The 15,893-nt window shown below is 49.9% G+C and overlaps 1 protein-coding gene across 1 annotated transcript in view; it reads right to left on the bottom strand.

Moving 5' to 3' along the window:
- Positions 1 to 7,576: 7,576 nt before the first annotated feature.
- The window catches only part of Lzts1 (leucine zipper tumor suppressor 1), a 54,614-nt gene continuing 46,297 nt past the window's right edge, over positions 7,577 to 15,893 (bottom strand). The window contains exons 3-4 of the mRNA XM_041675151.1: positions 14,035 to 14,832; positions 7,577 to 11,030 (exon numbers count right to left, since the gene is read on the bottom strand). Of these exons, the coding sequence (XP_041531085.1) occupies positions 10,386 to 11,030; positions 14,035 to 14,832 (1,443 nt within the window). The 3' untranslated portion in view covers positions 7,577 to 10,385. The remainder of the gene's footprint in view (positions 11,031 to 14,034; positions 14,833 to 15,893) is intronic.

Raw genomic sequence — 15,893 nt, 5'->3', positions numbered from 1 at the left:
TAAATCCTGCTAAGTCCAAGATAAGCCCTAAATCCTGCCCTGACCCTCTGCCAGCTGTTGGCAACATGGCTGGTAATGTTACCAGAGGGCTTAGGGTACAATCCTGAATCCTGGCGGCCCCAAAAGGTAAGGCTGGGTCTCTCAATTCCAATCCACCAAGTGAAGAGAGAAGTAACAGTACTGGAAAGTAGAAATAGGAGATTTATCCAGTGAAGTCACACTGCGAAGAGCAGAAGGGCCAATGGCCTCCAAGTCTGCCTTTATGACTTTATTACTGTGACATTTAGATTTAAGTAGAATGCAAGAGGTTTGCATAAGCAATCTTGGTCAGGGCGACCAAGTCCACAGTCAGCAACCTGAGGAGTTCCTTTTAGGGACCCCCACTTAGACAGGTAAGGCTGGATCTTGGCCTTGCTGGAGAAAGGAATGCCATGATGAGCTAGGGTGAAGCTGAGGTCAAGTCTCAAAGCACATTTTTTTTAGCATAGATGGGAAGTACAAGGGTTTCTATACAGAGAGGTATTGGGGGAAGGAATACGATCGACCCCAGCTGCCTAGGTGTGGGGTTGTCAAAGAAGAGTCTTGCTGCAGGGGTCCCAGTGATGACAGAACAGAGGATTGTGGACACTTTTGGAATGTCCAGTGGGTTCCTAAGTGACCCTGCCCTCTTTCTTATCTGTATTTCTCATAATTGAGATCATATATAGGGTGACTCCCAGAATGTCTGCGATTGGATTATGATCTGATAAAATAAAACTAAGAGCCACTGGGGCTACACAAGGGAGTTTGAACATGTCTTTTTCCAGCCTGTGGGGTTTCTTACCAAGTCTCTTATAACCTAGTTGCCTGTGATGCCAACCGAGGCGGTGACTGGCAGAGGAAGAATCTATTTCCAAGCTATTATGCTCTTCAGAACATCTTAGAAAAACCCTGAGGCACACATGTGTATCACATATAAAAACATACATCTGTACCCACAGTCATGTGTGTGTGTATACCTCTAAATATATAATATACCTCCATGTACAGATATATATGTCCACATTGACACACATGTATAGTCACATGAAGATCTATACATATATGTATCCACAACTATGCATATCATATCTACATACATATATATATACATATTCATTAGCACACATATTTAGGCACCCATGAGTATATACATACCCACACATAAATATCCGCACACAATAGATATATCTCACATACATCTAAATGCATACATACTGTGGTGGTTTGAATGATATATGTACCCCATAGTCTTAGGATACCTGATTCCCAGTTGTTGGTGCTTTGGGGGAAGTTTAGGAGGTACATCCCTGGGGATAGGGTTTGAGAGTTTAAAGACTTGTGCTATTTCCATTTAATGTCTCTGCTTTTTAATTTGTGGCTCAAAATGTGAGCTCAGATTGCTCCTCCAGGTGCAATGTCTACCACCTGCTTCCATGTTACCCCTGCTATCAAGGATGTCAACCTTCTGTTCTAAGTCAACCTAAGTCCAATAAGTTCTTTCATAAGCCATTGAGGTCATGGTGTTTTATGACAGCAACAGAAAAGTAACTAATACTGCCATGGCTACACATTGGAGTGACATCTGTTGGGGTCCAGCCTTGATGGGATTTGTACGTTCCAGGGTAGGGGTGTGTGGGTTAGAAACATTAGATAGGAGCAACAGAGATACGAAAGAAAAGGAACAGAGACACAGTAGAGCCGGGAAGGCAATCCAGTAGATACTGAATTCACCCGTGTTTATTTTCCATACTTATATACACCAGTCCAAAAGTGGGGTGAAGAAGGCAAAAGACTGCTTTAACACGACACAAAGAACAAACAGAGTAACTACCTGCTTCAATGCCGAAGCATTAAACCACTATATCCTGAGTTAAGCATTCTACTGCTTAGGCAGGACATGCAGCAACTACGCCTTAAACCAAGAATCCTGTAGGCAGCCACTCCCTGGGTCAAACCTCCTGTCACATCCTTGAAGAAGCAGGAATATGCTTGAATTCTCTGGTCAGGGAGGAACGGATCTACCTCTGTGTGATGTGGGAAGGTCATATGTCTATCTGTTGCTTTTATTGGTTAATTAATAAAGAAACTGCTTGTCCTGATAGGTAAGAACATAGGTGGGTGGAGTAGACAGAACAGAATGCTGGGAAAAAGAGAAGTGAGGGCAGATGCAATGGAGCCAGCTGCCAGGTCAGACATGCTGAATCTTTCCCTGATAAGCCACCACCTCATGGTGCTACACAGATTATTAGAAATGCGTTAATCAAGATGTGAGAATTAGCTGAGAAGAGGCTAGATATAATGGGCCAGGCAGTGTTTAAAAGAATACAATTTGTGTGTTGTTATTTCGGGTGTAAAGCTAGCCATGCGGGAGCTAGGCAGGATGAAAAGCAAGCCTGCTTGCTCACCTCATCACTACATCTGTGGGCCATCTCAATACCCAAAACACCACGTGACCATACCCTAGGCCAAGCTATTTTGTTGTAGCCATGCCCTCAGTCAGACCTCTTGTCAACAACCTTGAAAGAGCAAGAGTAGGCTTAAACCCTCAGTCAAGGTAGAGCAGACCCACTTCTGTGGGCCCCTACATATACACATACCCACAAACATACACGCACACTCAGTCAACCACAACCACATACGCAACACATTCACACTTTACACACGCAATAAAATATGCACCACCTCCTCTTCTGCTCCAGTTTTCAACCTTTACTTAAGACAGCTGAATAAACGCGATTGACTTTCATCATGCATGTACAAATGTGTGCACAGGGTGCCTGTGTGCAAGGCGTGATTGGAAAGCATGGTTTTCTTGTCCTCATGAGGCTGGACCTCTGGCAATCTATGAGAAGGAAAATCCCTGCCTAGCTATGACACATCAAAGCTGTCCCATGTGACTGTGCCCAAAACTCCCATTTCCTTGGTGACCAGATGGCAGGGAGCAGAAGCAGGACTTTGGACTGGGGACTTGGTTTTCTCTGTAGTTTGTGTCGCTCTGTGATGGCAGCTCCCATTCAGAGCTGGCCAGTTGGCATGGCTGTGGCCTGCTCTGCTTGCTAAGTTGGTCTTTGGGACCCAGCCAGGTGGGCTCCGGAGCCAGCATGTCCCTAGAAAGCATTAACTCCACAGGGGAGGGCTGGCACCTGCCTGATAGTGCTGTTGGCATTGTCAGTGGTTGAGGGCTCCATCCACAAAGAGCCTGACCTTCACTGTATGCAGGGTGGAGGCTTGGAGAGGCATCCTTGTGGCAGTTTGTACCTCCAGGGTGGTGGAAAGCCCGGAAAGGCATGTCAAAACCCGTAGCTCCAGTGGGATGTTTCTCAGGACTCAGGAGCACTTCAGGTTACTCTGATGAGTATGGGGGAGGAAACTAAGTGACCTTGAACATCGCTGGACCTTGCCTTCCCCCCTTCACTGTGCACAGACTCAACTCTGTCACCAGCAAGGGAGCTGGCCTGGTGCTGTGGATCAACAAGGACACCCAACCTCTCTTTACATGAAAAATGAATGGAGGGCCCAAAGGCAAATAAGAGCCTTGTGCAATCCCCCAGCCTCAGCCAGACAGCATCCACTGTGGTTTTGGTGAATGCTAACAGTGCCTGCCCCCACCCCCACCTGTTGAGCTGGAGTTCCACTTGAACTGGGAACTCCTGGCTTTGTATTCCACTTTATGTGGCCCAAGAGGATGCCATCTGAGTGACAAGCCATGCAGGCATATTACCCTGTTATTTTTAGAACGAGGAATTTGATTTGCTTCACAAGCCACTGATTACAAATTCTGTCATGAGCTTCTTAGCTCCCAACTAGCTGCAATGGAGGCAACGTGTGTGTGTGTGTGTGTGTGTGTGTGTGTGTGTGTGTGTGTGCATGTAGGTACGCTCTGTGTGTGTGCTTGTGTATGTGTGTGTACATGTGAGTATGCTCAGAGTGTGTGTGTATATGTGTATGTGGGTAGCTCAGTGTGTGTGTGTGTATGCATGTGTGTGTGTGAGTATGCTCTGTCTCTGTGTGTGCTTGTGCATGTGTGTGTACATGTGGGTATGTTCAGAGTGTGTGTGTGTGTGTGTATGTGCACACATGTGCATGTGGATACACTCAGGCTGGCACTGTGTGATGGAGCTGAAATATCAGAGCAGGGAGGGAAGCTGTGCTCAGGGTGGTGGTGAGTGAGGATTCTGACTGTCTGCTCCTTTGAGTTAGGTCACATGTCACTAACTTGCACTGCCCCAGCCAGCAAGTCCCTCTTTGTTCTTTTCTTTTCCCACCTATAGAGCCTTGTCCCCACCAAACTAGTCTTCTAGAATTGAGAGCAGATGGAAAAGACTGCAGGATGCTGGAGATGAGAATATCTGTTCTCACTGAGAGAGGTTCAGCAGCGTCAGGAGCATGGGTGCAGGGGCTTCCTCAGGCCCTGCAGCAGTGATGTTACACCAGCAAACTCCAGTGATTGTACTAACACTCTGTCGTGGTGAGAACAATCAAAGCAATACTTGAGAGAGCATTTATCATATTTAATGGTCCAGGCACCCTCGGAGTCACAGAGAGGCTAAGTAACTCATGTCACACTGCTCAGCACCAGTCTGGTGGTGAGTGTAGCCGACCCAGATCCCGAGAGAAGCAGGACTGAAGGGCAGATGATGACTGGGAGAAATCCCTCAGGGTTGATGAAACCTCTTTTAGGGAATCTTTTGAACCCCATACTTGTTTTTTTCTGATACAGGTTAGATTCAGAAAGCAGGAAGACCTTAGAGACCGCCAAGAGGGCCATGAGAAGGGTAGCAGCCACTGAGGGATGGAGAAAAGGTGTGGCAGGAGGAGCCTTCACAGCAGGGGTTAAAAGTCTTAGAATAGGGCCAGAGAATGAATGGAGCCAGTCACGGGTTGGGGCCAAGGCGACCTGATCTACAGTTAACCAGCCTCTTTGACCTTGAAACCATCCAGATGTCTGGACCTTGTTTTTGTATCTCTACTTGATCTGGAATTCCCCTCTGTATGCTGCAAATGGTTTATTACCATTGGTTAATAAAGAAGCTGCTTTGGCCTATGGCAGAGCAGGAAACCTAAACTGAATTCAGGGAGCGAAAAGGCAGAGTCAGGCAAACACTACGTAGCTGCCAGATTATTAATGGTAAGCCACAACCTCGTGGAGATACATATATTAATAGAGATGGGTTAATTTAAGATGTAAGAGCTAGCTAGGAATATACCTGAGCCATTGGCCAAACAGTGTGGTAATTAATATAGTTTGTGTGTGATTATTTGGGTCTGGGCGGTTAGGAAATGATTACATCTGCTTACATCTACTATAGAAGGGGGGGGGCTATACTTCCAAGTGTCTAGGATATCTGGAATGTTCTTTGACTCCTTGATAACCTCTGACTGACCAATAGTTGTAGGAAGGAGTGGGGCGAGTTTTAAGGAATGGGTGGGACCTACAGGATCCAGGATCTGATTGCATAGGGAGATGAGAGAGTGACAGTTAACTACGACTTGCTTCCACCGTGCAAGGCAAGGCTGGTGGAACAGAGATGTGCAGGAAGTATGGATTGTACAGCGGGCTAAAACAGCATCTGCCTAGTGTGACTAATGCCTCCCCAAGCAAACAATAGCAATACTATGTATGGATAAATTGCTTGAAGCCCAACATTTCATTGTCAAACTACCCAGTGAAGGCTGGGGTAAATCTCAGTGGGAGAGCACGTGCCTCGTGTGTGCAAGGCCCTGGGATTCATCCTCAGTGCTTACATCTTTTTTTTTTAATTCACTTACCTAGAAACAAGCAAAGAAGCCATGTTGACTTCAGCATCACTGCAAGGATCGCATCACTTCACAAGACTTCTGCTTTCATGTGTGATGCTTGATGATAGAGCTAGTTTTAGATGGAAGGCAGGTGAGAGTATAGGTTACCCGGGTGGGCACAGGACACAGCAGTCTGCGGAGAGCTGCAGGTGCCCTCCATAGGCAGTTGTCTCCTCAGGCTCTGAGAGAAGAGATTCTCAAGAGAAAGGATTTGAGGAGACAGCCAAGCTAAGGCTTTCCTTTTCCTGTACCAATGGCCTTACCACATCCTTTTCAGACACATTGCTGGCTACATAGTGCTTACTATATAGACCAAGTGCCCTCTATATAGTGCTCACTATGTAGACCAAGCTGGCCTCGAATGCCACCTGCCTCTGCCTCCTGAGTGCTGGGAGTGGTGGCCCGCGACTTTGATCAGCGCACTCTGGAAACAGAGGCAGGCCACACCTAACTTGGGGAGAACCTTGGGAGGAGCATGACCTTCCAGAATTGCTGAAGGAGTTGGTCAGGGAGAATCAGGGACTGGTCAACTCCCTTCTCTCACGGGTGTGCACAGGGTTTAAGACATTTGCATAACAATATCTGCTGTGGCTGGGTGCTGTCTGTGCAGGCTGCTCAAGGCTGAGGCCTGAGCCGCTGGCTCTCAGAAAAGCACTGTCTCTTCCACTCTCTTCTGTTTGGATCAGCATGGGAAGAGGAGGTGGTGTGGGGAGGCATCCTTGCTCCCACTTCGCTGCCTCTCTTCAGTGGGGCTGCTTTTGTGTATAAAAATAAATAAAACTGTTTTACGTGTCATGGTTCTGGGGTGTCTTGATGCTGGCAGGATCTCTAAACAAATCTCTGCTGCATATTACTTTGGCTGGGTCCTGGGTGGTCCTAGCTGGGATGCTGGGATCAGCTACCTTCCTTCTCCAGCAGAATAAGACGTTTCTGACGTGACAGCCCGGAGCTTTCAAAAATGTTAAAGTGGAAGCTGCCAAGACTTCCAAGCGTATGCTAAAGTTGGCAGCATGGGTCTCCTGCCTAATTCCCCTGAGTCTGCCCCCAGGGAAGGGGAGGGGCCAGCCATCCAGAATGGCATGTTTTAGTTGGGCTATTATGAGTAGCACACTCCTAGCTGGGTCTACAAGGAGGACCTGGCCGCCTTCCTTAACATCAGCCTCTAATGGCCTTCCCTTCCCCAGAGGCATTCTTTCATTCCCGTGGGCCTTTAATTCTCTCTTTGTGCAACCCTTCTGTCGCCTGTCACCATATTGGCTATCTTTGGGGCCTAGGATCTGAACCCCAAACAAGCAATGTTCAAGGTGAATCAGGTGGAATAGTTAATCCCAGGCAGACAGGACAGATGGCAGCTGTGGTGGCAGCATTCACACCTAGGGGGCTGGAAGAGTGGCAGCAATTGCTACCCCAGTCCCCTTGCCAAAAGGCCATATGTACTGGACCAAATATTGCCTATGGGGTGAGCAGCTGGCAGAGGGAGGAGGCGAAAGACTGGGCTTAAGAAGGGGCATGCTTCTGAAGTCACTGGCCCCTGGTCCCCTCCCTCCTTCCTCTGGATCAGCCCAAAGCACATATCACAAGTAAGGTCACCAGACTAGTGAAGGCAGGGTTCCCCAGGTCACAGAGATGCCTTCCTCAAGGCCTCTAAGTGAGAGCCACCCCAGTTGGCACAGAGTGACCTTGCCTTACTGGCTCCAAAGGGAGAGGTCCCCAGGAATTGCCTGCCACATCATAGGAGACAAGAGTGACTGTGAAGACATGAGAAATGGCATTCTTTATTCATAAATAAAAACATAAAATTACCAGAAATAGTTTACAGGGCCAACAAAGAACTTCAAAAATAAAACAAAATAAAGCCATCAAGAGCAAAGCAAACCACAAACAAGGGAGAGAAAAATAACTATGTACATAGTCTTCAAAATGCCAGCCCCTCAGAAGCCAGCCTCCACCAAGGGCTCCAGAGTGGTCAAAGGGGAAAGCAGGTGACACCGAAGGGTGCTGTGCTCTGTTATGTGGCATCTGAGGACGGCTCAGGTCCTAGGGAAATCTCTGGTCCAGCCTGGCTTTCCCTTGGACATCTCTCTGGGGCCAGGGACAAGAGGACCAGCAAGTGTCTCTCAGAGGAGAGATGCTAAGTCCTACAAATGATTGGACCCCTGCTGAAGCTCAAGTGCACCTAGAGAGAACAGAACTGAGCATGGAGGTACCCCATGGGAGTCTGGGATTGCAAGATGTTGGCTGGTAGTCTTCCTTCAGAGGGCAGCAGCATTCCCAGACCAGGTTATCTCTGAGGAACGCATGGATCTGAGAGACAGCCCATGGCAGGCTGGTTGTCTGCCCTGAATCCACACATCCCAGCCCTACTCAATAGCTGTTCAATCTGAGCCTTTCAACACGGGCATGGCCCACAGACAGAATGCCTTAGGGCAGAGATGGAAAGAAAGGCCACAGGAAGGCAAGGCTACTGGGTTACAGGTGTCTTGAGTTACCCTGGGATCATGGGCTCTTAGCAGTCTTGAATGGGTATCTGCCACCTTGATTGTTGGGTAAGTCCCAGGCAAAGGGCTCAAAGATGACTTGGAGCAGGGTCACTGGGCAGTGTCGTGGGAAGAACTCCCTGTGAGTAGAAGGCACCCAGCACAGATACAGAGTACAAGGTCTCTGCCTGTGTGCCTGGCCGGGGCATGGCACCCACTTCCCTTTGAACAAGAACTCTATGGCACAGCACTGGGCTTCTGGCTGTTCTTTCAGAAGGTGGAGTCCTGCAGTCTAAGGAGAGGCAGCTAACCCCCATCTTGCTCCCCTCTGTTGGACAGTCTCAATGTGAAGGACTCAAACAAGGCACAGACCGGTAGAGAACGAAGGGCTGAGGGACAGGAACTTTGTTTTTTTAAACTGGGCTATGAACTGTGCCTAGTGGAGGGTATGACCCTGCAAGCAGGGGCTGTCATCTTTGGCCTGTCAATTCCAGGTTTAAATTGAGCGTGTGGCTATGGGCAATGGGAGACCAGAGGACGGGGTGACACTGGAAGTCAGCTGAAGAGGCCAAGCCTAACTCCAGGATGAGACAGCAGAGCCATCTAGGGGAGGGGGAGGCACCCATCCTGCAGACAGTAGGAAGGGCAGAAAGTCCACGGAAAGCCAAGGTCGGGGGGCTGGGGTCCACCAGGAACTCTAGCGGCCAGCATTAGGGAGGTAGAACGTAGAACTAGAGTTGGTTCCTGGACTGCCAAGCACAGACCCTCCCTTCCATCTCCCATCCCCTGGGTCCCACCCACCAGGCTGCACATGGCTGGGTGTCCTACCGACAACAGCTGTGGTAAGAACCAAAAATAGAATATGGAGCAGCCTGGCTGCCTGCTTAATCTGGCTTGCCTTGGAAAACACAGAATGGGAGGGGGGACGGGAGAGACGAAGATAATTTCTTGAACTAAGCAACTGTACTTCCCTCTGCCTCTAGCAAAAGACAAGTCCAGGCTCCCATGGGTTCACGTGCTGCTCTCCAGACTGAATCTTTACGGCATGGGGCTCCAGTGGAGGGAGACGGCTCTTGTATGTTCCTTGTCCCTCCCTCTGCCTGCCTAGACTGCAACCCAGGCGGCATGTGTGACCCCGCCCAATCTATATAGAGTTTTAACAGCTCTGAAGACGTTGTAGGCAAGGGAGGCTAGCGCCTCACTCCCATGCATACTATCTAAGATCTAAGTGCATGAGCTACTCTGGACCCAAGCAAGAGCCTGATATTCGGGGGGAAGGGGGTTCCATATTGGCGGCTGGACCAATTCAGGGAAGGCCTTGCCTTGGCCTTGGCTGGAGCACACAGGAGGCTCCCCTGGAATAAGAGTGAAGCTATGCTGTATGTCACTTCCAGGTAATGCACCTAGGACCCCAATATCTATGGCTTTAAACAGAGTGACCACTGGGGGCGGAGGGGTTGAATCCCATTTTAGACTCTGAATCCCACTGTCTGCCATGGTTCTCTCCCCTCACTTCTCTCTCTGAGCTCTGTGAGACCCATGAAGATTCTGGAATGCAGGACTGTCCATCCACCCCCTCCTCCCATGGCTTGCTGGCTAAACCATGTGGCAACACAACTCCTCCACCTTCGCAGTTTAGAGAAGAGCAGGCTGTAGTGAGGAGCGTGTCCAAGGCTTCTGGTTACGCATGGCTTCTATCTCAAGGCATCCCAATATGCCTAGGGGATGACAGGGCTTGGGGGTGACAGGGAAGATGTTTCTGTCCTTGGGTGGCCACTTGGCCTATGGCAGTTGCCCCTACCGTGAATGAGACCAAAGTTGAGGGAAACATCAACCAGCACAGGAAGCCCCTGAACACATGTCCACGAGCACTTGGGGTTCAGAAATCAAGGTCTAATAAGCAGCAGGGATAGTTAGTTGGAAAAGGCAAGAAGGGAGGAAAGACCAAGTCCCCACCACTGGGAACTCCTGAGTCTGGGCCCCAGAGGTGACTTCTCTCAGAGGGGCTCAAAATGCCTCTTTGAACAGGCTCAGACCTCCCTGCTTTCTGGAGTCCAGTCCCCAACCCTCCATCCCCTGGGCAGCCCCTCAGATCTCAGTGGCTATGATGTCCTCATAGGGGATGTCAGCTCCCTCCAGTTCAATTTCAAAGGGCTCCCCTGCCGCATCCCCATGGGCCAACTGCTGCAGGGCCTTCTCTAGCCGCTGGTTGCGCTGGTACATGGCCAGATAGCTCTGCTGCAGCTGCTTTTGGTACTGAATCACTTTCTCCTTCTCTTCCTTCCACACCAACCGCTCATGCTGGAAGCCGGAGGACATCTGGTCATGGCCCTGCCTCTCCTCCTTCAGCTCAGCCCGCAGTCGCTCCAGCTCCCGCTGCAGAGCAGGGATGTCCTCTGAGAAAGTAGGCCCCACCCCTAGAGGCCCCAGGGAGGCAGCCTGGGCCCGCAGCTCCAGCAGCTCCTGCTCCAAAATGTTCACCTTCTCCCGCAGCAGCTCTGCCTCGTTCTTCTTGCGCTGTAGCTCGTTCTCACAGACCTCCAGCTCCAGCCCCTTGGTGCGCAGGGCACTCTCCAAGTCTTGTGTCTTCAGATCCATGCCCTCCAGCTTGCCCCGGGTGTCCTTCAGCTGTGCCTTCAGACTGAGGATCTCACTGGCCTTCGTGTTCACCTCCATCTGAGACTCTTTGAGCTGCTGCTTCAGAAGGGAGATCTCGCCTGACTTCTGGCACACCTGCCAAGGGTGAGGAGAGAAAGGGTGAGACACGGCGCCAGAGGTGATTGGCATCCTAAACAAGATGACATCTCCACCTCCTAAAGGGCTCAGGGTGCTCCTGACAGGGAGGCCTTTAACACAGTTCTTGTGCATGTAGACAATCTCCTTTTCTTACCTGCGTTTCCAAGCCTACCTCACCTCCAGTTCAGGCCTCACATCCAAGTCTGTGCCCAAACCTGAGGCTATATGTAATTCCATAATCAATGCCTTCCTCTGCCCACTGCTCCAGGTACAACACAGAAACCTCGCTCCTGCATGAATCCAACCCTGCACTCACCTCTGGCGTGAGACCTTTTCACTTTGCCCTGCTGCACCCCAAAGGCTAACCATGCAGTCTGGCTCACAGTGTCCAGAACACATCTGCCAAATGACGATCTGTGGTCTGCCTCTCTTCCTTGGCTTCCCCATCCAGTTCAACTGTCATTGGCCATCAAAGTTGGGCCAAGATCACAATGAAGTCAGATCATTGTGGCTCTGGGGTCTTGACTCTTTGGGGATCATAAGCTTTATTTAGGGTCATGGTATGGTTTGAAGTGGTGGTACACACCAGCCTATACATATCAAGCCTGTCTCAGATATCCCCTCCCACCTCTAAGAAAGCATGAAAGAAAAGAAAAAGTAAAAAAAAAAAAAAAGTGTATGACTCATATGCATGAAGCTCCGGGTTTGGTATCCACCACGCACCTGCCCCGACCCAAAGAGGAAGCCTAGGGACCAAAGCCAGTTAGACTAGGAAAATGAAAGCCAGGGCTCAGCACTCCAGAATGAACTATTAGAACAAAACTGGAGACCATCATTCCTGTATTTCCATTTTCTTCTCCCAGTAAAGCTCCCTTTTGCTCCCAGTGAAACGCTGGCCAATGTAAAGGACAACACTTAGCCTCGCCACCACACACAGCTAGAACCTGAATTTCTTGACAAGGCCAAGTCCAGACCTTGAATGCCTCCCAAAGACCACATGTTAAAGCCTGATTTCCAGCGTGGTAACACTGCAGAGGTAATAGAACCTCTTAGGAGTAAGGTGCAGAGGAAGACGCTCAGGTCATAGACCCTTGAAGAGGACCATGGGATCCTGGTCCCTTCTTTGTTCTCAACAGTTGCATGACCACATGGCCCAATCATGACATGCTAGCTAGTTCATCACAGGCCCAAAGCAAGTCTGCTTGTCAACTGATCATAAGCGAAAGCTCCAGTACTGTGGGCCAAAACAAACCTTCCCTCTTCACAAATTGCATGTTTTGTGCATTTTGTTATGATGACGAAAAGCTGAGGAACATGCCAAGCCTATGTTAGTTTGATAGAGAGAGTTAGGACAGTCACACTGGAGCACGGGCTGTGAATCCCGGTTGGATCACTTATGCACCAGGTGAAGTTGGCACACATTAGCATGGAGGCAATAAGCAATGAAAGGTGTGAATGCTATGGTGAAATGGCTCCCAGGGCAAATGCATTTGTCTGCAATAAGCTAAGTTCTGTCCCTGGGACCCACATGGCGAAAAGAACCAACTTTGGAAAGCTGACCTCTGACCTCCACATTTGGACTGCAACGTGCACATTCCCACCACCCAAATAAATAAAGAGTAAAAATGAGAACTTCCAGTCCACAGCTTCACAGGTAAATCCTAGGACTGATCTCCCGTATGTATCAGAGGTCAGCCAAGTCACTTGGCCAACAACTTGTTATTGTAACTAATCTGTGAGCCAGTTTCCTTAATTATAAACTGAACAACTGTAACGTACCTACTTCATAATATGGTTATAAGGATTAGATAGAAGAACATGGCACTTCCTAAACTCCCTGTAAATTAGGTGGGTTTATGGCAATATTTCTGTCACTATTTATTACTTATTTTTTTATTGTTTTGCTAAGTATCCTAATTAGCCAAGGTGGGAACAAGATCATTGCAATATCCACCTTAGTTCCAGTCTCGACCATCAGGATGGGTGACAAGGGCCAACACTCACTACTTCTCTCTGAGATGCACAACAGGTCCCTTTCTTCACCCCCTGTGTGACTACTTGTCATTTCACAGGGCGAGGACAGGAAGCTGCAGCAGTCAGGGCTATGCCGCTGATGGTGGGTGACTCCGTCCAGGCCTGACGCCAACCCTCCAGATAGAACACCTGCCGTCCTTCCTCACATAGACACTTCAGGAGTGAGCGACTGCGCTGATGTGCACACACCCCGCCTGCCTGCCTGGGCCCAAGGGCTGCTCAGGGAGGAAAGCTACTTTCCGATGCACAGGATGCATGGACGGACCCTGCTCTACAGCCAGGCCAGGCTTGAAGAACTCGTTCCAAAAGCAAGGAAAAAACAGACCAGTGATGGAGCATTGTCCTAGCAAATGTGAGGTCCTAGGTTTAAGCTCCAACACACACACACACACACACACACACACACACACACACACGACAAAACCAAACAAAACTGTCCCCCCAAAGTGCAACTATGTGTCTATTCTGTCCTCTTTCTTTTTCTCTTATGTTTAAGTCCCAGCTGATCAAGTAGAATCTGAAGGTACTCCTCAGCATGTAGGGGCAATTCCATCACTGATTACCTGCCACTCATGACAGTAAACTGGGCCCCCTCCCCTCAAAGCACCAAATAGTCCCATTCCTTCTCTAGGGTCCTCATATCCAGCAAACACCGGTGTGACTGTGCTTCCGTCTAGTCTCCCAGAAGTCAGGTCAGCCCTATGGCAGCCTGGCTGAGCCTCCCTTGTCTGGGTTTTGACTTTCCCGCCAAAGACTCGCTAGCAAATTCAATGACTGGGAGCCATGAGGGGGATGACGGAAGGAGCAAGAAACGTGGAACTGACTCAGAGCATTCCCCACGCCAGTTCATTCCAGAGTTCCCTCCTTAGCCATAAAGCTGTCTTAGCAGCACATGTCCAAGCACTCGGTCGGCAATGCAGATGTGGTTGCTGTCAGCAAAGCCCAGGCAGGACCAGTGAAGTCTTACCTCCCATTGGGTCTCCTCGAGTGCAGGGGCGAAGTTCGTCTTCTCCCGCTCGTAGGACCTCAGCTTGGTCTCCAGAAGGTCCTGCTCCTTCATTAGGCTCTCGAGCTCCTGCCGTAGCTGCCGTTTCTCCTGCTGCAGCTGGAGCACCTGCAGCTGGAGCACTTGCTGTGTGCGCTGGCTCTTCTGGGAGGCCGGCTTCAGCTTACCCTTGGGTTCTAGGCACTCCAGTTCATCCCTGGGACGCCTTGGCCGCTCCTCGAAGGTCTGGCCCGAGACAAACTCCTTCTCGTCAAAACTGCGCTGGAGCTTCTGCAGGGCACTTTCCCTCTGCAGCAGCTTCTGCTCCAGCTCCTGGATCGTGCACTCGTCCGTGGAAAGTGGTGAGCGCACACACGAGGAGCCCTTGTCCACCTTGCCGGGGTGAGCCAGCTTGCTGCCGCCATCAGAGAACGACAGAGCCTTCAGGCTCATCATATTACTGTCCTGAAGGATGATGCCCTGTGTGATGTTGTGGGCTGAACCCCCAAAACGGCTGGTAGGCCCCACGGGGGTGACCAGAGGATCCAGCTGGTAGCTGCTCGTGGTACTATGTGTGGGCAGGCTAGACATGGAGTTCCGGCCTGAGTCGGACAGTGCCCCTGAGCACAGGCCTGGCTTCAGCTCCTGCTCCTTGGGCTTATCTGGAGGCATGGGGTGAAGCTGGTGACTGGCACTCTCAGGTGAGGAGTGCAGGATGGCTCCGGACCGCGGCAGCACAGGCTTGAAGGCAGTGGGCCTCGCTGGCCCCTTGTCTGAGCTCTGGGGAAACAAAGAACCACATAAGCTTGAGTGTCCGCCCCACATTAACGTCACCTTTTCTCACTTCGGGTGCACATACGCCATCCTTGTGAGTCCCCCTGAGCTCAGACCCCAAGTGAACCCACCTTGGTTGGTAGCCGTGGCAAACCTTGTCATTAGCTCTGGGCCAGCTGAGCAGAGAACACTTTTCTTGCATGCATGTATGTGAATGTGTACACACATGCCACAGCATGCATGTGGAGGTCAGAGGACAACTTACAGGGGTCAGTTGTCCCCTCGCAGCATGTGGAAGTCAGGTTGTCAGGCTTGCTGGCAAAGCCCCCAGCTGCGCAGCTGCCTCACCCACCTCAATGCACAATGCCTAAGAAACCCTCTGAGAGAGGGAGCTGGAGGCAGCAGCTAAAAGCATAGGCGGCTCTTCCTGAGGACCTAGATTTGATTCCCCACACACAGAGGTGGCTTACAACTGTTTTTTAACTCCAGTTCCAGGGGATCTGACACACGCTTCTAGCTGGCCTCTGTGGGCACCAGGCACACACATGGTACACATACATAACATGTAGGCAAAGGCTCATATAAAATAAATAAATAAATAAATAAAAAACACATCTTTAAAAATAAGTAGAAGAAAGTACTCTAAGACCAGGTATGATGTCATACACCTTCATCCTTTAACTTGAGAGGCAGAGGCAGGCAGATCTCTGTGAGTTCCAGGCCACCCTGTTCTATAGTGAGTTCTGGGTAGCCAGGGCCACATAATGAGACCCTGTCTCAAACAAACAAACAAACAAACACTACCTCTGTTCTTAAGAATGTCTTCAGTTGTGGCCTAGGCATTGTGCTAGTAATCACTGCCACCTTGTCCCAGCCCGCTGGAGATGTTATGGGGACCGGGGTGTGGTTCAGTTAGGACTGCAGGCTGTAAGAGCTCAGCACCTCCTTCCCCTCCGCCTCTTCCAATGGGCCTAGCATGACACTGTCAATCACTACTTAGAGTCCAGGAAGATCATTTGGAATAACAATCCTTTCTGAAGCTTGCAATGTCCCTCAGTCGAGGGCTT

The sequence above is a fragment of the Microtus oregoni genome, unplaced genomic scaffold (genome assembly GCF_018167655.1).
Source record: "Microtus oregoni isolate MIOR12 unplaced genomic scaffold, Mior012 000025F_ref0000491, whole genome shotgun sequence".
NCBI lineage: Eukaryota > Metazoa > Chordata > Mammalia > Rodentia > Cricetidae > Microtus > Microtus oregoni.
This window is presented reverse-complemented; position numbering and strand designations above follow the sequence as displayed.